This window comes from Dendropsophus ebraccatus, chromosome 11 (genome assembly GCF_027789765.1).
Source record: "Dendropsophus ebraccatus isolate aDenEbr1 chromosome 11, aDenEbr1.pat, whole genome shotgun sequence".
NCBI classification, from domain to species: domain Eukaryota; kingdom Metazoa; phylum Chordata; class Amphibia; order Anura; family Hylidae; genus Dendropsophus; species Dendropsophus ebraccatus.
The window spans coordinates 53,949,716-53,972,966 of record NC_091464.1 but is presented as its reverse complement, the minus strand read 5'-3'; the positions used below and the strand labels follow the sequence as shown (position 1 = coordinate 53,972,966).

Here is a 23,251-nt window from a genome sequence, read left to right as displayed (position 1 = left end):
CAATCCAGGCGCAGATCTGTAGCATTCCAACCCGCACACCTGTGACAAATCTGGTGGTCTGCGGTAGGTACTCTTGAAAATCTATTTTGATCTTTACATGTGAACATAGTACCCCCTAAACATGCAAGCTCCGGCTTTATGCAGGAGTTGGATTGCTGTTAATAACATATGTGAAAACACCTTTCAAAGTGGCCTTGGTGCATTTATGTAAAATCCTTTGGCTTATCTGCCGGAAAGTGTGTCAGAGGCTTTTTAGCATCGGTCCCCCATGGTATTTCTGAGCCTGATGACATGTAAATGAGGCACATATAGCTAAAACAATGTGCTGCTTCGCTGTCCATAAGATGGGGTCTAGGAGGAGCATGTGGCATACAAGTCAGTCCATAGTATAAAGCATACAGCCTCCTCCATAGTATAACATCGATGCATTGGCTGGAGTGGGAAGGGAAGCTACATGTGTACTGAGAACTAGGCAGCAGTCAGCATAGTGTATACATGTACATACAGTACCTCATTTACTTGCGCATTACAGTTTAGGAAAACACTGACTAAGGGTGGCTATCCACTTTAATGTGGAAATGCAAGATAGAAGATACAGATATACATAGCTATTTGTTGATCATGTAACTAATAATGCAGAATTTAGTAAATCTGATGGACCACATTTACTCGGGGTGAAAATGCACAAAGATAACAGCGCACAGGCACTGGATGTTATACTATATAGCAGACGTCAAGTCAGATATGTCCAGAAGGTAAAAATTGATCCAAGTAAGCAAAAAAATAAAATAAAACAAAGAAATGTGTTTATCCCATTCACAATAAGTTTACATAGGATATTAAAAAAAGAATCACTTCATATTAACCAATACACTTTAATCCCCGGGCACACCGAGACATCAACTTTGTAGAGCCTTATTGAGAACACCGCTGCCACTATTGGCGTCTCAGCTTCAGTATAAAACAATTGTCTGAAAGGCAGGAGCGGCACATTTTCAAGTTGCTGCCATGCTACTGGAAGCCATTGTCCCAAGAAACGCAAGTCTATTATCATGAGTCTGTGTCAGAGCCGGAACTGCTCTCTCGGCTGATTTCAATCTGTAAGGAAGGCAAGTTGTCCAGGCGGCTTTTCTTTTGCCGAATCTGTTCCTTCTCTTTAATTAAAGCTCCCCAGGCTTGCTGCAGCACAGAGTCGTCTTCTTCTGGAGCTACAATGACCTTCTGTCCCTTCTCAACTGGTTTGGGTTTGTCTTTTGGTGCTGTTCCTAATCGATTCCACAAGCCGCCTACATGACAAAAACAGCAAGCTGGATGTGACTTATACTGTTATACTCTGAAAACATACAAATCTTTGTGTGTAGACAGCACTGTGCGGCAATAGCTCAGGTGGGTGCACAGCCTCAAAGAAGTCAGAGCCCGACTCCACTTGATCCACAAAGCAATAGCGATAAGGTGGCACTTCAAAAATAGTGAAGTAGTGAATTTATTTACCCATCATGTACAATACAGTATTGAACATGATGGGTGAATAAATTCACTGCTTTATTCGGAGGGCCGCTGTATCTCTATTGTTCTAAAAAACATACAGATATACTATGTTCTGAATCCAACAAATCCAGAAGAGGCAGCACTCCAGGATGCAGTGAAAAGGAAGATGATTTATTCACCCATCAATGTGCAACGTTTCAATCTCCCTATCAGATCTTTTTCAAGGAACAAAAGTTTTTTGTTGCTTGAAAAAGATCTCATAGGGAGATCGAAACGTCGCACATTGATGGGTGAGTAAATCATCTTCCATTTCACTGCATCCTGGAGTGCTGCCTCGTCTGGAGTCTGACCACTGGAGGTTGTAGCACCCGTCTGAGCCACAGAGCCGCACAGCCCTACATTTCACTATGTTTTGAATCCTATGCACTGCAAAAGGTGAAAACCCACATGAAAAAGCTGAAGACGGACAACACGTACCATAAACATGCCACTATATCAGCATGCACATAGGTTTACATATTCCACAAGAACTAAACAGACCACAATCTCTCACTGGCAAGAAGGATTCTTACAGGAAAATCTCTATAACCTCCTGTGGAGGTTGCTGGATGGATGTATAGGGGAAATGACGGCTGCTCTTGACTAGATTTTGTTTTTACTTATTAAAGTGAGATAATGATACATGTTCTTTTTTTCTAATCGGTTTCTATTTCTGCACTTTATTTTTTTATACATTACTATGGGCAGCCATCTTGCCTTAGCTGATTTTTAACAGCATTTAGATATATTCTTTACAGCATAGGCAACAATGGACAGAAAATGTCCTAATGGCATGAACGGGAAAGGTGTCTGTGCATACTCTGTGTCCTTTGCAGAGATCATTTCACAGGGAAGGAAGGCTGAGCTGTGAACTGCATGATATCAGGACTGTTTTAAAATATAGAAAAAAAGGGGGGAAAAAACACCATAAATTATGTTTAAATAGGTACTCCAGAGGGGTTAAGTAAATTTCTCCTGTTAAAAAAAGAAACTTGAGCCCTTCCAGTACTTATCAGCGGTTGTATGCCCTAAAGAACCTACCCTGCTCTCTGCTACCACAACTGTCCCTGACAAGAACTGTCCAGAGCAGGAGCAAATCCCGATAGAATACCTCCCGTGCTCGGCTCTTGATGGCTGACAGAAGACTATATTCTGACAAAATGCATTCTGAACTATCAAAATCTTGTTTTACACAACAATTATGTAAAATCAAGGCAAACAGTGAACACATTTACCAGTTTTCTTCTCTTTGCTGTCAGAGTAGAGTCCCTTCCCCTCCATTTGTTTTGGTACACCAAGCCGGCTGTGCACATCAGAAACTGGTTCTCTGCGAGATTCTGGAGCTTTATTTGAAACCTTTCTTTGTTCAGGGGAATGTGGCCTCTTCCCAAGCCTCTGTCGCACATCTGCAAAGGGGAATCCAAAACAGGTTCTATAATTCAGTTCTGCTCAGCAAACTGTTAACCCCTTCACAACCACAGGAAGATTTCTTGGCGACATTTTAGTTTTTCATACCAACGACTTCTGTTGTACATGTGTACAGTAGATGTTAGGGAGAGGTTAAATGGTACACGTGGACAGTATCCATAATGTTCTGCTTATAACTAAACATGGTTTTGTCACGTGACCTGGTGCATGTCCTAGGTAAGAGTGGGTTCACACGTAGTGGATCTGAAGCGGATTTCACGCAGTCACTTTCAATGAGCTTACATACTCGCAGCGGGATTGTCATTACCAGTTCTGCGCTCCGGCTTGCTTCGGGGGCTGGCATCTCCCAGCGCTCAGCCAATCAGTGCACTGCCCCACCGCAGCGCACTGATTGGCTGAAAGGGATGTCCAGATGCCGGGAGCCCCTGAAGCAAGCCGGAGGGCGGATGCGGTAATGTATGCACTGGGCTGTGGGGGTTAAGGGGGCTAACAATCCCGCTGCGAGTATGTAAGCTCTTTGAAAGTGACAGGATCTGCAGCGGATTTTGCTGAAAATTCGCAGTGCGAAATCCACAGCGTATTCATTACGTGTGAACCCACTCTAAAAATGCTTGAATGACATAGGACTTGTCACTGACACAGGACAAAGATGTGTTTCATAGTACTTCTCCATGGAATATAACATTATAGTGTGTAGAGGGGAAAATACTATACTGGCATAAAAACAGTATAGGTTAGATATATAAAAACAAGGCCATCCAAAGTTACTCGAAACACACAGTGGGAGTTTATCAATGTTTTTTTGTGTAGATTTTGGCCAAAAATTGTTGCACATGTCTGAGCAATGGTTTACTTACAACTGTGACTTTACAAGTGTTTTGCGCAGAAGTGATTTTTTAACACCAGTTTTCTGGTGAAAACATTGATAATGTTGCAAAAGTGTTAAACTCCCATATAAGAATACTGAATGTTTCTTGGTAGTAAACTTACTATTAGTAGCATTAATATATAGCACTACTATAAGTCACATTTAGAAGGTCATACCAGATTTTGCTCCTGTTGCCTGTCTGCTCGTACCGCTCTGTCTCTTCTCTTCCAGTAAGAGCCGGATGTCAGCTGGCTTCTCAGAATGGGTTTTACTTCCAATACGGTTTTTCACACTGCTAGTAGAATCTGATCTCATAGAGTTCCTGTACAGGGAAATAATGGAAAATGTTAACTGTTCAATATCCAGTGTTCAGTGTGCAGTGGAGAGTTCTGATGCGGGCTCGCACGGATGCGCCTGCATCAGAACTCTGCACCCCTAAAGATCATCCAGCCGGTACTGCAGTATCGGCCAGGATGATCTTTAATAAGACCTCATACTGTGTATGAACATAGCCTTATGGTACGAATATAATTCGCTCTTGAGCTCTGCTTAATAAACACATACATGTGGCCTATGGTCACTAACTCACAACTTTCAGCCCATTAAAGTGGCCCACTGCAGTGCACCACAGTATATGTCAACATCACTATTTTGATGGGATGCCCATATTCACCTAGGATGGCCTGTATTATGAAATAATGTAGCCCTTTGAGGCAATGCTGTAGAAGATACACCAAAGTCAATGGTGCCCAAATGCAGCTTCTTCCCATACAGAACACATAAAAAGGTGCTTGTGTAAGGAGGATCAAAAGGAACAGCTGTTGACCAAGGAAGGTTCGGCTGACAGATACCTAAAAGTACATGGACAATTTTACAGTTCAAATCTCTCTTAGTTGGCGAGGAGAAAGCTGGATTGTACAGTGACATACTTAGCCATCCAGGATCACATCAATCAACTTATTCTTTGGACAACCATTTTTTTTTAACATAACTTATTTGTAACCCCACTTCAAAAAATTGACACGTCAGGAAGACTCTTACCTGATAGTTTTTATCTGTGACTCTAGTTCATCGGCATACATGGTCATCTTCATGCTCTTTTTAGGAGAGGGAGTGGAGATCATCTTTAACTCCAGGTCATAGTCCATTTCATCAGAGTCTGAGCCGCTCGCTGCAGAACGCCTTGCCCCCTCCCGCTCTCTTTTAAAAGCCTGAAGCTCATCTCTGTACTCCACAACACGGTCATCCTCGTCCATATCCTCTTCCTCCTCTTCTTCTTCTATAGGCTCCTCTGGAACATTCACCAGGCCTACATATCAGGCAAATATTCAACCCATAAGTCAAGCTTCAAAGCCTGAGGGCCATGAATGCTTGTCTCCTATAAATAAAACCAACTACACTACAGCACATACTAAAATGCTTCTGGTGGACTGAAAATCATTACAATGCCAAACAGATCATTCCATAAAGCGCCAGCATTTGGCTCTGCTTACACACTATAGTATAGTCTGCATATATACACGTAAAATGACTGAATCAGTCCTTACAACTGCTTAAAGAGTATGTACCACCAGGTACATCCTCTTTAACCTGACACAGGGATAGAACGGCGCAGTCAGGTGGAAGCCGGTGGCGCGGTCCGTTTTTCGAACCGCGGCCTGGTTTCCCTGTATGGCGCTGTTCTTTCCACGGTTACCGGCCGGTGCTCAAGCACTGGAGGTAGGCCTGTAACCGTGGAAAGAACGGCGCTGTACAGGGGAACCGGGCCGGGGTTCGAAAAATGGACTGCGCCACCGGCTTCCTCGTGACGGTGCCGTTCTATCCCTGCATCAGGTTGAAGAGGACGTACCTGGTGGTACATCCTCTTTAAAGGACTAGGGTAATTTTAAGATTTCCCGTTTATTTTATCCTCCTCTCCTTCTAAAACCTATACAATCTTATTTTCTCATCGTCAGAGCCATATTTTTTTGGTGAACCCTTTAGGCTGTGTGTTTTTGCAATTTTGCTAAATTTTTTACTTTGTGTGGTGTAACTGAAAAAAATTTTATTTTGCAACTTTAGGGGTTAAGGTGGGGCGGAGTCAGGTTTTACATCATTCATTGGGAGGTGAAACTAAACACGTAAACTTTTTTCTTCCGGTCAGTATGGTTACAACAATGACCAATTTATATTTCTTTTTATTGTTTACATTTTTTGTCATCTTGGAAAATATTCAAATACTGGCACTGGGTAATTTTCTTTAATTACAGGGTTTAATGTTGAATTATAATAGTTTAGACTATCCACACATGGTAATATGATTTTTGTGTTAACTGTTTTGTATTAAAAATTGTTTTGCTAAAAAAAGACCGTCTAGTCAGAGGTCAGGAGTCTCAGTAATAGACCTTTAGTCCTATCCCTCAGGCCTGAGGCCCGGGGGTCAAATGGTTCCATTATTGCAACCTGACTGTAAAACTTAACTTTTAATGTGTTCAAACATAAAGAGTAAAATTGTAGATAAACGTTTAAAAAAACCAACCCACTCGTAATGTATATTTGTCTAATAGCAACCCTCATGCGCCATTCAGATCCCTATACCAACCAGTGAAAAGTACTGGTCATCCTATTAGGTGATTATACTTATGTTTGAGCACATCAAATGTTAAGTGAACAGTCAAGTTCCAATTAGGGGGCCATGGAAAACTAAAGGCCAATTACTTCAGTTCCCCAAGGGACTCTGCAGCCGATGCAGAAGCTGTCCGGCAGCTACTGGACAGTGAGTGGTGATTGCTGTCACCACTCACTGTGCTAGAAGCATAGAGATTGCTGGTAGCAGTCACCGCTCCCTTACTTTGTGTCTTTGGTGTACCCCTTTAAACTAACTACAAAAGTAGTGTTAACAGAGCCTTACAAAAACTGATGTAGGTTAAGACATTTCATGTGTACCTGTCGTTACAAAAAACTTTCGACATGTCACAAGTTTATCGGTCTGGGTCTTTTTTTTTTTTTTTTAACCACAAAGCAAGTCAATAGGCAATGTGCACAAACTTTGGTATAAGATTGGGTTATGCTTTAGACATATATGCAGAGAACATTTCCTGTACATAACAAATGGAGAAAGAAAATGAAGTACGAATGAAGTCAAAGCTTACATTGCTAATAATTTTTATCTATCATTTTAAAGAAGTTATTGCAAAATGAATAGGTATTGCTCATCTACTGAGAAAGGTGATAAATATATATTCCCACTTTAACTTAAAACGTCTTAATTTACCTGAATGAAGGTGCTGGTAGGCAGGTGCATCATCTCCAATAAACGTCCTCTTCTTAGTTACATCTCTTTGGACACGGCGTGAATGGTATCGCCTTTTCCTACATACAAAAGATTGATTTATTTTATGCCTATGGATCTCCCAACATAAAAAACTTTTAAAATAAAGCATAATATACAAGATATGGTAACATGTGACTTTTTGGTTGTCCTTGCAGGACGAGGCTCAGTAGGTCTTGCCATGCCTAAGTACTTCAAGCTTTACACAAACTTTTTTCTTTCCATCACAATGGTGGTTAGAATGGACATTAAGCAAACAGGTAAGGTTTGTCTGTTTGCTGATGACACTGTGTGTGATTGGGTTGATATTCCTGGAGGTTTCAGTAATATGGAAAATTATTTAGCTTTTAGATAAGTGGTCTAAACAATGCAAACTGCAGTTTAATGTCTTCAAATGTAAAATAATGCACTAGGGAAGAAGGAATCATCTATCAAGAGTATCACATTGGCAGTTCTGTATTAGCGAAGACTGCAGAGGAGAAGGAATTAGAGGTAGTGATTTCTCACAGCCTTAAAATAAGTCACCAGTGCAACCAGGCAGTGGGAAAAGCAAATTGTATGCTGGGCTGTATAGCTGGAGGTATAACCAGTAGGAAGAGGGAGATTGTGATTCTGCTGTATAGACCTCTAGTGAGATCAAATATACATATATATTTACATATTTAAAAACATATACAGACCCCGTGATTACAAACAATGGTAGTACAAAAGATATCTTTTGTACTACCATTGTTTGTAATCACTAAGTGTATGTTTTTAAATATGTAAATATTCAGTGATGTTACATGATGTATTTAAGGGTGGGAGTATGTGATGATGTCAGGGCTGCGAGAAAGCACATGACGTGCGAAACAGCTGCCACCTAATTGTCTTGTCCACTCCATGTTGTCCGTTCGGTGAAGGAATAAAAGCTATCACGCATTTTTTTTCCTACAGATGGTGAGTGCCACATTTATTTCGGCTAAGGACTTATAACAGAATTTAAACCTGCCTGGGATAAACATGTATCTATCCTAGGATAAGAAGGAAAATACTAAAACAGCTTACTAGAAGGACCAAGTGGTCTTTTTCTCCAGACAATCTTCTATGTTTCTAATCTATGGGTTGTGGCACAGCAACGATACAGTGTATGACTGGTAATCATAAAATTGACAACATTTATCTGATATCTATGCCAAGAACAGAAGCTTTTAGATCTCTGTACAACTCCATGACAAATATACCATGAGTTGCTGAGGATCCCTTTCATGCCACCATAGTTTGGATTTCCATACTTCATGTAATATTGGCTTCTTCGTGCTGCCCCCAGCTCTTTCTTGTCCTCTAAAACCAAAAATCAGAACAAGATGTTAAAATGTTTTACTTGCACTTCCCTCTAAAAGAAATCATTTTCAAAAGCGGACACAAATACAGACACCATTGTTTTCTTTATAAAAAAAAAATTAAATAAATAAATAAATTGGTGTCCTCTCTTTATCTACAATGTGAGGTAGCCTTAGATCATCTGGTACTAGAAAGTTATATAGATTTGTAAACGTCTTCTTAAAAAAATCTGTATTCTTTTTAGTCTGACACAGTGCTCTCTGCTGCCACCTCTGTCCGTGACAGGAACTGTACAGAGCAGTAGTGAATCCCCATAGAAAACCTCTCCTGCTCTGGACAGAAAAAAAAAACTAAAAAATTATTCTACACTAAGATGACAGTGTGGCCTTCTATATACTGTTTTAAACCTGTAGCAAAAATACAGACCAGATGTTTTTCCAGCTAAAAACAATTATTTGCATACAACACCCGAGCAGCACTGGAAATAAACAACGTATGGAGGCTGGATGCCTGAACTCCGTATGACAACTGTGGTGGTGACACTGTTACCGCGGAGTAACCCCTGTTAACTTCATTGGTAGCTGTCTGCAGTAACCCAGCGCCACCACTACAAACAATGTACAGAGCCAAAGCTTGTGGTTCCCATGTAGTATTTATACCCCACACCACAGTTGTAACCAAACAGTTTGTCAGCGGGGGTGTCAGATGTCGGCACCCCACTGATTAGAAGTTTTTGGATGGAACTCTTCTTTGAAAACAACTACATAAAGTCACTGGAAGTCTACGGTTTAGATATCATTCCTAACTTCCATAAATAACTAGTCTGACTAAGAAGAAGCTCATGGGTTTGTATACCTTTGGTAGCAAATCTCATAAATAGCTGGTTCCCCTTGAATGTTTTCAGGGAGAGCCTAACATCATTTTTCATTAGGGAGTCCTGTTCTGCTTGAGACAATGTGTCCATCTGTATAAAAGAAAAAGCAAATGTAACCACCTATATAAATCCCAAAGATAAAATATTCAAGAAAAGGTTACTTAAGAATCTGTTTCTGATAATGGAGTTATGGTGTAAGTATAATACCACACCACCTGCAAAAACATTCATAGAATCTTTTCTTTCTACAAATACACTGTTACATTCTTTCTGAAACCGTTGTACCTTGCGAGCCTAAGACAGACAGTTGCCCAATACGGGGCCGACCAACTATATATGGGTTATGGCAGTATTACACAATCTGGGGAAAGCAAGCACCGACCTGTCAGCGCTGCCCGCTTCATTCCCTCCTCACTGCCTGTGCTATAACATGCACAGAAAGCGAGCCGCAAGCAACAGGAGGGGCCAGGCAAACGGAGTGATGGGCAGCAGTCCATCGCTGGACAAATCATGATCTTTAAACGTGCGCTATAACACTAAACGATTATCAACCTGAGGGGTCGGTAACTTGCCAAGTAAGGCGTGGAGATTCAACTATATCTAAGTGTTTCTTTAAGACAAACTGCTTACAGAGGACTGCAATCAGAGACATAAGCTGACAGTGTGAGCAAGCAGGAGGCTGGGCAGCAGAGATTATTCAAGAAGAGGGGGGAGGAAAGAGTGGTGAGGCGTGCCAAAGTGCAGCACAAATGCTGAGCCACAAATCCTCTTTGATTCATTAAAAATAGGACATTGAACATATTCCACTCTACAGACAAATTACCAAAAGTTACAATACTCACAAAAGGACTGTCAACATACAGCACACGGTCAGCCCCTCAGGTAGGGCCCGGGTGGTGACAGATTTCCATTAATAAATTGGTGCTTATTGGCTGCTGTTGGGAATGATTGCTGGTTGTTTAGTTACATGATTGTTGGCTGTACATCCTGTTTACATAGGGAGATTTGCTCCTGACAACACATTATTTTTAGTGCCACATAAAAGGTGTACTGTATGGAGCCAGATCGGGTCCATACAGTACAAAAATATTTCTTTACTAGCTATTCACTGGAGCTCTTTGGCTATGTTTTCACATTGCATATTTCTTCCTGATTATTTATGATGATCCGACTATTTTCATAACTTTAAAAAGCATCAAATGGGCCACACTTTGCATATTACATGTATAATAAGCACAATGGACAATATACATCTGTGAAAGTGACTGCACAAGAAAGAAATGCATGACTTCACACCGTGCTCAAAACCTTCTTTTCAGGCTCCTCCTCCTCTGCATCACTTGGATTATCTTCATCCACTTCACCTTCTTCTGCCTCATCCTCAGAGCTGTCATTGTATCGATCTGGAAGAGAAAAGCTTGCCAAATCATTTGGTAGCACATGCAACCAACCAAGGAACCTAGTCAATACAAAGGTGTTTTCCAAAGAGGACGGTATCCATAAATAAAGTTCTTTATACTTAAGAATCTATGTTTACATAAAAGAGCATTAAAATCCATAGAAAAATAAAACTGAATAATAAATAAGTACATTAAATGGGCACTGTTCAAAAGAGTGTCAAAAGTTTTGATCAGTCAGGGCCTGGATGTTCAGACCCTCAGTGATCATTAGAATAACCCGGGAGAAGTGAGCTCTAAGTGCATTCTCTCCATGCTCTTAGCCACATGACCAAGCAACCTCCCAATTTAAGTGTATGGGACCATTTTAATAGCGAACACAGAGCAGGAAGAAAAGCACTCATCCGCACACTTTTCTCTCGGCTCGCTCTAGAAATCAGTTGTCTCGACAACATGTCAAAAGTTTTTAAGCCAAGCAAGTTTTTTCTTTTTTAAATTAATGAAAAAGTCATACCCTGTCCCCCTTAAGCACTGAACTAGACTGGAGCATTCCTTTAAAATGGGTTGTCTGGGGGGGGGGGGATTTTTTTTTTTTTTTTTTTAATCAAAAATGTGCTCAAGCAGGGTTTGACAAAAATTAAAGGGGTTATCCAGCATAAGGAAATTATTTATGTAAATGCTTCCCTGCTGGAGAGCATAACATGCTATGCTTACCTATCCGTGCTCCCCGTGTCCTGTTGCGGCATCTCTGGTGTCCCCTGCTGACTGTAGCTGCCACAACTTCCAAGACACTAGTGACAGCCTGCTCGGCTAATCACTGGCCATGGCGCTATCCTGTCAGCAAATGGCAGTCAGTCTTCAGTCAGCGAAGGTCACCAGAGACACCACAAGCAGAATTTCCTAATACTAGACAGCCCCTTTAACCTATTCATATATTACTTCATGCCCGAGAACCAGGGCTGTGGAGCCGGAGTCAGAGCTAGTTTTGGCTGGAGTTGGAGTCGGAAAAAAATGTACTCCAGCTTTAAAAAAAATCTTAAAAAAATGTAGAATTGAATTTTGATATGAATTTTACAAGTTTTGCTCATGAATATATATTATGAGCAACATTCTAATAGGACATTGGCCCTATTACATAAGGGTGGTCGGGGAAAAGTTGTCGGTCACTATTTGGCAGTTTTTTTCTGAGCTGGAAGAGTCCATTGTGTGGGGGAGATCTGTGCTGTTCTCTTGCTGGATGACTGTATATGAGCAGCAGTGTAATATGAAGATATCATGTGTAATGAGGAGGAGGAGGAGGAGAAGACATAAGTAGTGTAGCAGTAACCTCTGTCCTCAGTCTGGTGTTTTCTCTCTGGGAGAAGATTGTGTGTTTTTCTTCAGTGTTCTATGGCTACAGCTGTGTGTGTGTGTGTGTGCACGTGCTATGGCTGCAGCAGGCTGTGTGTGTGTGCGCTATGGCTGCAACAAGCTGCGTGTGTGCACTATGGCTGCGTGTATGTGTGTTATGGCCGCAGCAAGTCGAGTGTGTGTGGTGTGTGCTATGGCTGCAGCAAGCTGTGTGTGCGCTATGGCTGCAGCAGGCTGTGTGGGTGTGTGTATGCTATGGCTGCCGCAGTCTGTGTGTGTCTGTGCGTGCCCCCACAGTGACCTTCTATATCACTGTGTGACCTCCATATCACTATGTGTGACCCCTCTCTATATCACTATGTGTGACCCCCTGTATATCACTATGGCTGACCTCTATATTACAGGTATCTGGCATTGTTAGCAGTGTTTCTTTAAGTATGGTGAATATTTAGTTAGAAACATAGAAGACTGTCAGCAGGAAAAGACCACCTGCTCCATCTAGTCTAGTTGTGAGTAGTTTAGGACATTGAGGCTGGAGACTGGAGTTGGAGTCGGTCCTGATAAAATTCAGGAGTCGGAGTCGGAGCTGCGGCTTACAGACTCCACAGCCCTGCCGAGAACTTTTAAAAAACATTTTTCCCTGGACTAATTTTAACAATGATTAAATGCAAGAAAATAAAGAAACAGCTACAAAAACAAATAAGGTACTAACCTGTTTTGGACTTTGCAGATATACTCTCTTCGCTTTTTTTGTTATTACCATCTGTAGGCATAGTGCTTAAATTTAACAAGGCCCGAGCTGCGGTCACCTCATCAAGCCAGACTACATTGCCTGGAAGCAAAGAAATTTCACACTTGTATTACCATTAAAACAGTTATTTGGAACAGACCTGCTCACTCAAACTCATTCACCAAAAACAATTACCCATAGAGCTAATAAACCCCTTCCTCTCTGGATTAACTACTGCTCCATGAACGCTGTAAAAACAATCTGCCTAGCAGTGACAGAGTATAAATAGCAGGTGTAAAGCACATACTGGAGGAAAAGCTGGAGGTAGCCCATGCAGCCTCAAATGTTTCCAACACCGCTGTAAGAAAAGGCTTTGCTACCATCTAACATTAAGGGCCCTATTACACAGAGATTGTCATGCAAAAAAATTGCTATATCATTCGAATTAAGCGATAATCATTCCGTGTGTATGCAGGCAACAATCAAATGACTAATGAAAATTAATTCGTATGTTGTTGATCGCACCTTTTGAGCGGTCCATAAAATAATCATTAACTGTTTGCAAATCTGTCAGTGTATGAACCCATTGTTTGTAATTACTATCATTCATGTACTAGAGTATATAAATGATCGTTATTGCAATTGTAACTAACAACTATCGCTCCATTTATTATGGTGAATGATTTCAGGTCGTCCCCAAAAGTATTTGTTCGCAATCATTTAGAGAAAATGACTTTTATTCCCTGGCTCGTGACTAGATACGAGCGGGGAAGTAGTCATGGTGGGGGGCTCCCCGCTCGTATCTAGTCACTGCGATCTGCCTGTTAGCGCGCTCAGAGTGGATGATTGACAGGCAGAGAGGTCAGTTACTGGCCTTTCTGCCTGTCAATCACCCCGCCGAGCTCGCTGACAGGCAGAGCGCAGTGACTAGATACGAGCGGGGAGCCGCCTACCATGACTACTTCCCCGCTCGTATCTAGTCATGAGCCGGGGAATAAAAGTCATTTTCTCCGTTATAAAGCACCTGCTGCGGCCGATACGTGCCGGGGCCGCTCCAAGTGCTTTATACAATGCTCAAGGGAACCATATCAGCCCAAACAGGCTGATTGGTTCCCTTTAAATGAAAAGGGCATTTTTATCTCACAAGATGGTTAATAGGTCTGGACGATAGTGTGTACAAAATACCTAGAGACAATTCTTAAAACAGAAAATTGCAGGAAGATATATCAGAAACAGTACATGTATAAGAGCACTTCTCGACTAACCACCCTGCTCCTACTTTCCATCAGTCTCTCCCACAAAGTACTAGTGCCCCAGCGCAGACAAGTGGGAAAGATGTCAAACAATCGGTGAGGAAAACGGTGAGTGCACCTATATGACTTTTTATGGGATAGCTGGCGTTTCCCTTTAATGCTGTACCTTGTGATTTGTAGCAGAGTGCTCATCATAATTCTCCAGACACTAGAGAGGCAAACTGAGAAACACTGTGCTGTGGGAGCAGAGTGATGGAAGAAAGTCCACTTAACCCAGTTACCTGAACCTACTCGCTTCAATGGAGGCTAGTGTGACACCTCATCAGTCTGATGCAATCAGGAGAATGGTGGCCACTCACGTCCCCATTAGCAGTTTTAGAGTACTCTAGAGAGTCTGCTGAACTCGCTGCTTCTTCCTTTAGTGCCCAATCAAACTTTAGACAAGAAGCCACTGCCAAGGGGGCGGGACCAAAAATTACATAAACACACACTCTTCTGTAGAAGTCAATGAATCCTTCCAATTGTTTACTATGTTCATGTTGCCGTTGTAAAGTATCTCTCTAAATTCTGTTAAAAAGTAATGTACAGCCCCTCTTTCCCACATCTTATATGTGCATTGTCAGGCAAAGCCGTCTTTATCAAAGAGAAGCAAAGTGAAAACAGGTTTGCCCTATTATAACCTATGGAGGGGGAGGGGCCAAGAGTGATGAGTGAGCAGGAAGAGGAGAGAACCAGCTCTGCTGTTTGGAGACTGTCAGGGCACATAAAACCCTGGATGAACAGGTCAGAAAGGTCAGTGCTTATCTGGAAACTTAATGAGTTTGCAGGATGATGTGTCTTGCATAGCTGCCTTTTCTCCTCTCCGTGCTCATTCATTCCCCTCGGCCCCTCCCTAGACCATAATGGTCTAAATCATGGGTCTCCAAACTGCGGCCCTCCAGCTGTTGCAAAACTACATTTCCCATCATGCCTGGACAGGCAAATCCAAAGCTTTAGCTGTCCAGGCATGATGGGAGTTGTGGTTTTGCAACAGCTGGAGGGCTGCAGTTTGGAGACCCATGGTCTAAATTTAAGAAACTCTTTTGCTTAATAAAAACTATTACAGTTTCTTGTACTGCTATTTATGGATTTCTGAAAAGTGTCGGGAAATCTTGCATTTTTTTTCTCTCTGCTAAGATTAAAACTAGGCTAAGGCTGCATTCCCACATGGAATGCATGTACCGGAGTCCAGCCGTGCCGGGACAGCATCTGTAATAAGATGCTTGGAGCGGGGGAGACTAAATTCATAAGCGCCGCGCTGTAATGAAGCAGCTGCGCAGTGCTGTTACTACAGCGTGGCGCTTATGGATACAGTCTCCCCCGCTCCCAGCATCTAATTACAGATGCTGTCCGGGCGCGGGGGGGCTCCGGTACATGCATTCCACGTCCGTGATCCGTCAGGATCACGGAACGTGGGAATGGAGCCTTAGGGTGCGTTCATACGTACAGGATCTGCAGCAGATTTGATGGCGCAGATTTGAAGTTGCAGATTCAAAGCAAATCAATTCTAGGACATTAAATCTGCTGCAGATCAGCTGGGGATCTGTTGCAGATTTAAATATGCGCCATCAAATCTGATGCAGATCCTGTATGTGTGATCGCACCCTAAAGCTATTTTATTTTTGGAAAAGCCTGCTGGAAAGTGATCTGTACAACATAACAGTGATAGTTGACACTAGTAGATAAAAGAAGGTAATAGTCTCCTCCTTCCTGTGGAATGACCTCTACAATGGTCACAGAGCATATCCGTAACCTTTCACCTTCAAATCAACAAGACAGCTCTTGTCTATTGTTGCCTATATCCATGGGCTTCCTGTAAAGCAGTTATGATATAAATTTTGATAATTCAAGCTCAGACAAGATGGCTGCTTCTATAATAATGTACAAAAAATTTAATTTAAAAAATTACAAAAAAGAAAAAAAAAAAAGGTTTCAAAAGTCAGGTGAGATCCTTTTTTATATGTGTAATTCAATTAGCTTCAAATATTGACGTTTTTATATTTAACTTACTTTGTTTTTTGCTATTGCCAATATATCGAACAACACCCCATTCTCAATAGCACACCCACTGCGGACATCAACTTACAAGATGTATCATCCAGCCATTCAATGTAGCCGGGTGGATACTGTTTGAAGAAGGAAAAGATATCATCCGTGCTCATCTCATCCACACCACTAACGTGAAGGGTTTCCAGACGGACTTTAGGGATTGCTGAAAAATATTACACATTAACACTTTCCTCTTCTCTGCAATATGTGACTTAAACCTGTTAAAAAGATCACATAACAAGACAGCACAAGCGCACAATGTCAGATGAGACCATAGGGAATACAAAGCTTGCTGAATGCTGGCCTAGCAACAAGTGCTGAAGCATAACAGCATGCCCTAATCATTTCCTTAGGGACCAGTTACGCTGGGCTGAGTTACCAATACACTTGCCTACAGGTGAATGAACATCACTTACATAGGAACATAATGGCAGGTCACCACCTAGGAAACCTAATAACATAGTGAAATACTTAGCAGGCATCCTGACACCAGGCTCTCTAGTGCCATCAGATTTACAGGAAGCTGTAGGCAACCAGCAGGAAAAATAGTGAAAGGTAGATATGTGCCAAGCAGGTTATTGTGCTCTGTATGAAAGTTTCAGGGAGTTCGGGGTTGCCAGTCCGCTAGTACTTCCCAGACTTTCCACATACCTGAATTGCAGAAGAGCTACAATGTATGTGCTACAGAGGTCCTGGGACTCTGTGGGGGAAAGACAGCAGTTGGTGGTCAGTAACTATAGGTTACTGACATTTGCTATTTAGTATAGCTGCTGTGCGGCTAAAATGGGCTGTCTTTCTTGGAACGGCTGTAGCGTGGGTGGGAGGCCGTTCCCATATTCCGGTCCAGGCTTTACTGGGTTTTTAAAAGCCTCTGACTTGGTGCATCAGGTGTGGAGAGACAACCTGCTGAGAGTGTTTGGGAGTCAGTTGATCCACAGTGAATCTGGCAGACAGGAGCTAGAGAGAGAAGCCCTGCAACAGAGCTGCTACAGACTTGCTGGTCTGAATGAGGACATAACTACACGGTGGTGTGTATATGCTTTCTGTTAATGTTCCTGAAAGTCAACTGCTTTGTGTTTGAAGCTGGAACGGCTGCTGTAAAAGCCTCATGCTGGAATATTTTTTTTTCTGGTTTGTTACCAATAAACATTTTTAGTTGCATCCAAAGCCTGCTTGTGCCTACCTTTGGTGACGCTAATTCCCACAATATATATATATATATATATATATACACAAACACAGATTAAAAGATATCTACAGACTGAATATACACCTTTTCTCATCATCTCGAGATCCAACACAACATCTCTCTGATTATCATTGACATCTGCGCGGAAATGGAAACGTTTTGCTCTCTGCTCCTTTTTCTCAATGGCTTCCTGAGAGAGAAGAGAAAGAAATTACAAAGAAATTGTACGTTACCTTGGTAAAACAGCAATGGCCACAGACATTCAACTAAGCTACATCAAGTTATTTTACAGGCTTTTATAGACATATGAACCAGGTTTAAAGAGGCACTGTGGCAAAAAGAGTTTGGATACGTTATGGAGAACACTCAAAACCCTGACCCATAAAAAGTTTGTTTGACTTTTTGCTCTGACATGTCAAAAGCTTTTTCTTATGACACTTTTTTCTCGCAATGATGCTGCAGCGAGAAGTCCATAGAAGCAAACAATTTTAAAAAATGTTTTTTTTCAAAAAGGTATCTATAGCCTGTAAGCTGCTCTTTGCAATAGATTTAACCTCATCAGATCTCACAAGCAGCAGCATCAAGCAGTATCTCACTGGAATATAAAAAAAATCTGTAGAGTTCTAGGAGCTTTATAAATAAAGGGCACAGATTACATGCCATAGAGATCACTGACTGTGAATGGTGTGATGACAGACTGTGCTGTTGTCCCTTGAAAGCAAGGATGGGTTTTACGCATGTTTGTGTTACTTATGCAGTGAATATACTGCATATTTATTACAGATTTTCTCATTGGGGAAACTTGTCAACTACATAGAATTACATCTCTAAAAAGTCCTTTATACACATGTTAAAAAGTTTAATTTTTTTTTTTTACCATAGCTGCACAACTTTTATTACAAGCTTTGGACACAGATTGGACAGCTTACAGGGCAGCGCTGAAACACTTTTAATCTATAAAGCCAGGTTAAGGCTGGGGTCACACTACATTTTTGCAATCGTTTTTATAAAACTGATGGAAAAAAAAGGATGTGATGTGTTTTTCCATTGAATTCCATTATTTAAAAAAAGGGATCAAAACGGATCAGTTTTCTTTGACAGACACAAAAATTAGCAAGTTTTTGTGTCTGTCAAAGAAAAAAAATGGATCCCTTTTTTTTTTTATAATGGAAGTCAATGGAAAAACGGATCAAAACAGATGCACAAGATTGCATCCGTTATTTTCATCAGTTTTTTTATCCGTTTTTATTGTTCAAACAGTTTATTGAGTTTTCGTAAAATATAAAATCACAGAATGGGATAAAGAGCAGTGGTACAGATACAAAAACGGATTGCAAAAACATAGTGTGAACCCAGCCTTAAAGGGGTAGTGCGGCGGTAAAGAATTATTGACAGAATAACACACATTACAAAGTTATACAACTTTGTAATGTATGTTATGTCTGTGAATGGCCCCCTTCCCCGTGTCCCACCACCCCCACCCGTGTACCCGGAAGTGTGGTGCGCTATACATACCTGTCACGTGCCGACTCGTCTCCGATCTTCAGTCTGCGATGTCTTCTTCGGACGGCCGGGCCGAATCCCTCCGAGCGTCCTGAGTGCTGGCCGCCCTCTTCAGCGTCATCGGCTTCTCAGCCGCGATTGGCTGAGACAAACTGTGCTCAGCCAATCGCGGCTGAGCATCTGATGACGCTGAAGAGGGCGGCCCGGCACTCAGGGCGCACGGAGGGATTCGGCCCGGCCGTCCGAAGACGACATCGCAGACTGAAGATCGGAGACGAGTCGGCACGTGACAGGTATGTATAGCGCACCACACTTCCGGGTACACGGGTGGGGGTGGTGGGACACGGGGAAGGGGGCCATTCACAGACATAACATACATTACAAAGTTGTATAACTTTGTAATGTGTGTTATTCTGTCAATAATTCTTTACAGCCGCACTACCCCTTTAAGGAATACAATAAACTGCTATGGTATGGTACAGCTTAGCATACTATATTAATGATTCCAGTTCACCATGGCAACTAGAAAACTATCCCTGGCAACCAAGTCTTCATGCCAGACCTGAATAAATAGCGCACTATGGCCAATTCACACTCCAGTATTTTGGTCAGTATTTTACATCAGTATTTGTAAGCCAAAACAGGGGGTGTAACATACAAAGGGAAAAAGAGAAGATCCGGAACGCTTGTGTGCTTTGGCTGACAAATTGCGACCACAGCTATGTGATGGTGGACTTTACTGCTGGTGTGCTTACATCCAAAGCAAGTCAGTGACTAAAAGCGCACACACATCCTCTCTACTAAGCAGAGAGCATTGTGGTTACCAGATGATGTGGAAAGGAAGCCAGGATATAGCTGTAATCTTAACCAGCACAGTCAAACATCATAGTTACAGGCCTTGTGCTGGGAACCAGTACAGACAACGCTGGGTGACGCAGGATTGCACACATTTTCTGTCTGTCTGCATGGGTAATCTGTTGCCCTGATACAACATATAATAAAGGTCCCAAAAACCTCATTATTGCCCTAGGTTAGCTATGTATCTGGTACAAACCAGCAGCACATAATATCTTGTAAGAAGCACAACGTGATGATTTACCTTAGAGGTGACATCTATCCCAGTGATAAAAGCTCCGGCTTTATTCTCATAGCGCCTGGTACTGCCCTATAAGAAAAACAGCAAACAATGAGATACGGGAGCATCTGATGACTCACTATACAGTCACACATGAAGAACACAACATGATAGGGCCGCAACCACATCCTCAAAATGTGCTTCATGGAGACAATCCACGAACATAGCTGTGAAAGGCAGTGATCAAGTAACTTTACATATATGCTAGGAAGGGTAGATGGACATCACAATTACGGTGGGTTCACACTGAGGAATTCTCACGGATAAATTCCGCACTCACAGACGCGTGCCTTTCTGCCGGCTCCATAGACACCATTCTATGGGCCAGCTGATTCCGCATTCCGCCGAAAGAATTGACGTCAGTTCTTTCGGCAGAATGCGGAATCAGCCGGCCCATAGAATGGTGTCTATGCAGACGGCCGGAAAGGCGTGCGTCCGTGAGCGCGTACAGCTGGCGGAATCCCTCGGAGTTTATCTGCGAGAATTCCTCAGTGTGAACCCACCCTTAGAAGGAATGTTATACAGAGGGACACGCCACTACTTATATGTATTCTCCAGTATTTGATTTTCAGTGTGCTCAGATGTACATCTCAAACTAAAGGCACACTCACACATGCTAGATACACTGCAGATCTTTAGGGTCTTTAGGCTGCATTTCAAGGTTTGTGATCATGAATGTGGTTGAAACCATGCCACCATCAAAAGGTGTGCTAAATTACCTATAATCCTAGAAACACTGCACGTCTATTAGTGAAGAAATGGGGGATTTTGCCAGCATTTGCGATCACTATGCAGCCTTAAGGACAGGGCCACACTGCAACTTTTTGTAGCGCTACAAGGCTGACTAACTACTGAGCTACAGCCCAAAGCAATATATTAAGTTGTATGCAATATGGTAGACTACAGCTGTCACTTAATAGTTAAAATCAATTTAGTAGTGCTGTAAAAAGTTGCAAAGCAACTGTAGGGTATGTGCACAAAAATATTTTGCCTTGCCATGGAAACAATTCTTATAAAAGTACCAGAAGGAAGTGTAACCATACCGCTTGTAACAAGAACATATTATGGCCACAAAACAGCCCACCATATACATGTCCAATGGCCCAAAGTGACAGAACAGAGTTCAGAAGTTCAGGCCATAACACCTGCGGTTGGGCAAAAGCTGAGGCCTACATACAGATGCAAAAATGCACCCATATTAAAGTAACAAAACCCAGGTGGACCACAATAGCATGAGATAACTACAATGCCGTAAGTTAGGATCACCACACCTGCCGCTTAAATACGGATGCAAAAATCTATCCTATATTATACTTGTATAAATCGCTCTTTAGAGAAACTGAGGCCCAAATAACTTTATATTATCAGAGATTTCCGTGTAACTAATTCCAGACGCAGTTGAAAGCAACACAACTAGACATCTAGTCGCATTTGCAAAAATGTCCCCATAACAGCAAAAATGACATAATGTCGGCTGCAGCTCTTCCTTCAGTTTTGCTAATAAGTACGTTTTTATGTTTTGGGTAGAAAAAGTCATGAAATTCAGATTTTATAAGCAACATGCAATCTGTGCCTGCCCGATACCAGCCGAAGCCTGGGTCTAATGACTGGAACTACCAGCGTCATAGGGAGAAAATCAGACACTATGTCTGAAGATATTTTTCTGAATTGCTGCTTTTAATACTACATGTGACAACATCAGCTGAGCCACTGGTTTGGTCAATGCATAACAAGGGGTAAAACCTGGGCCAGCACATTCTGTGAATATGAACATTTGCAGCATGACCTCCAATCTGTCCAACTCTTTATTCTGCACTGTAAGGGTAAATGCACACTACATCGATTTGCTCCAGACATTTTCTGCTATAAATTCACAGCAGCTTCAGCATAGAATCATATAGCAAAAATGGTACCAGACTTCATGTGTGTTACTGCAGATTTTACCTTCTTCAATGAGGAACATCAGCAGCAAATAAAGAATCCACAGCACGCTGCACATAGAGAGTCCACACTGCATAAGGGGGCATTCACACGATTATGATCTGTGCAGGGAAGATGTGCTGCATAACGAAATACAGAGCGCCCGGCATCATGGTTCAATATAATGCCAGGAGCTCTAAAGCAGTTTAAATCTTTGCGCTACTGTCCTGACAAAGACACAAGTGACTGCTCTCTAACTGTGAGGAAAGTTTTTGCAGTCTACATCCACTTACTGCTACTGTAGATCAGGGATTCTCAAACTTTTCTTTTTAACTATTGCCTCACCAGAGAGGCCAAGGCTTACCATCAGTGGTGGACGTACATGCAAAAAATTACATATACCTTCCTTTTATTTGTTTCCTAAACTCTGTATTAAAAAATGTACAAAACTTAAAATGTTGCTAAACCAAAGGTTGATGCAGCCAGGGTGGAAAAATGGATCAAAACGGATGCACACAAATGCAATCAGTTTTTCATCCATTTTTTAAAAAAAAAAAAACGGATGAAAAAAAGGATTGCAAAAACGCAGTGTGAACCCAGCCTAATAGTCAGTTTTGTGAAAACTTGCTCACCAACAACTTGGACCTGTTGAACCCCCTTTCCCTGCCTCATAGTAGGGAGAACGTTAATAACAGCACTGGACAGAGGCAGGGAGAGGGGGCTGAAAAGACGCTCCGCCTAGGCGCCACTGTCCAACAATGATAAAAGCACACAGGAAAATTCACCAAATTACTTTAACGCAAATGTACAACTAGGTACATTGCTTTGTTTTTTTTTTTACATGAACAGATAGGCGCGAGGATGCCAGTGGTGCGGTCCTTTTTTTGAGTTTCTGTCCGATTCCGGTGCACAGCGCTGGTCTATTCCGGCGCTCCGGCCCACCCTGAAGCACTAGGGATAGGCCCACTGGCACCAGTGTGACAAAAAACCCTCCCCTCTGTGATGCAGCTCCATTATAATCAACAGAGCTGCACCACAGTGGAAGGAAGATCGACACACTGGGGGCCGGCAGACTTGCTCCCAGTGCTCAGGGGCTAGCCTGTGCTCACGAATAGACTGGTACTGAGCACGGGAACCAGGCAGCGTTTTAAAGGGGAGCTTCAGGTAGAGGTAAAAAAAAAAAAAAATATGAACCTCCCGCAGAAGCAAATAGCATTACTAACCTATCTATCCCAGTTTTGAAACTACCAAAAATCCATTTGTTTTGGGGGTTTTTGTTCTGTATTGTGTGGTTGTACTTTCTGGTTGTGCCGTTGTACATAGTACTACAGGTTCCAGAATCCAAATCTGTTGCAG

At 42.0% G+C, this 23,251-nt stretch overlaps 1 protein-coding gene across 2 annotated transcripts in view; it reads right to left on the bottom strand.

Annotated features, from left to right (window-relative positions):
• Positions 1–859: 859 nt before the first annotated feature.
• The window catches only part of NCBP3 (nuclear cap binding subunit 3), a 30,818-nt gene continuing 8,426 nt past the window's right edge, over positions 860–23,251 (bottom strand). The window contains exons 2-13 of one of the 2 annotated variants that reach the window (XM_069945204.1): positions 19,940–20,005; positions 17,422–17,527; positions 16,186–16,311; positions 12,790–12,909; positions 10,627–10,733; positions 9,312–9,420; positions 8,357–8,456; positions 7,077–7,174; positions 4,865–5,132; positions 4,000–4,145; positions 2,763–2,933; positions 860–1,286 (exon numbers count right to left, since the gene is read on the bottom strand). In XM_069945204.1, the coding sequence (XP_069801305.1) occupies positions 1,051–1,286; positions 2,763–2,933; positions 4,000–4,145; positions 4,865–5,132; positions 7,077–7,174; positions 8,357–8,456; positions 9,312–9,420; positions 10,627–10,733; positions 12,790–12,909; positions 16,186–16,311; positions 17,422–17,527; positions 19,940–20,005 (1,653 nt within the window). In that variant the 3' untranslated portion in view covers positions 860–1,050. The remainder of the gene's footprint in view (positions 1,287–2,762; positions 2,934–3,999; positions 4,146–4,864; positions 5,133–7,076; positions 7,175–8,356; positions 8,457–9,311; positions 9,421–10,626; positions 10,734–12,789; positions 12,910–16,185; positions 16,312–17,421; positions 17,528–19,939; positions 20,006–23,251) is intronic. The other variant, XM_069945205.1, reaches the window with a different exon arrangement.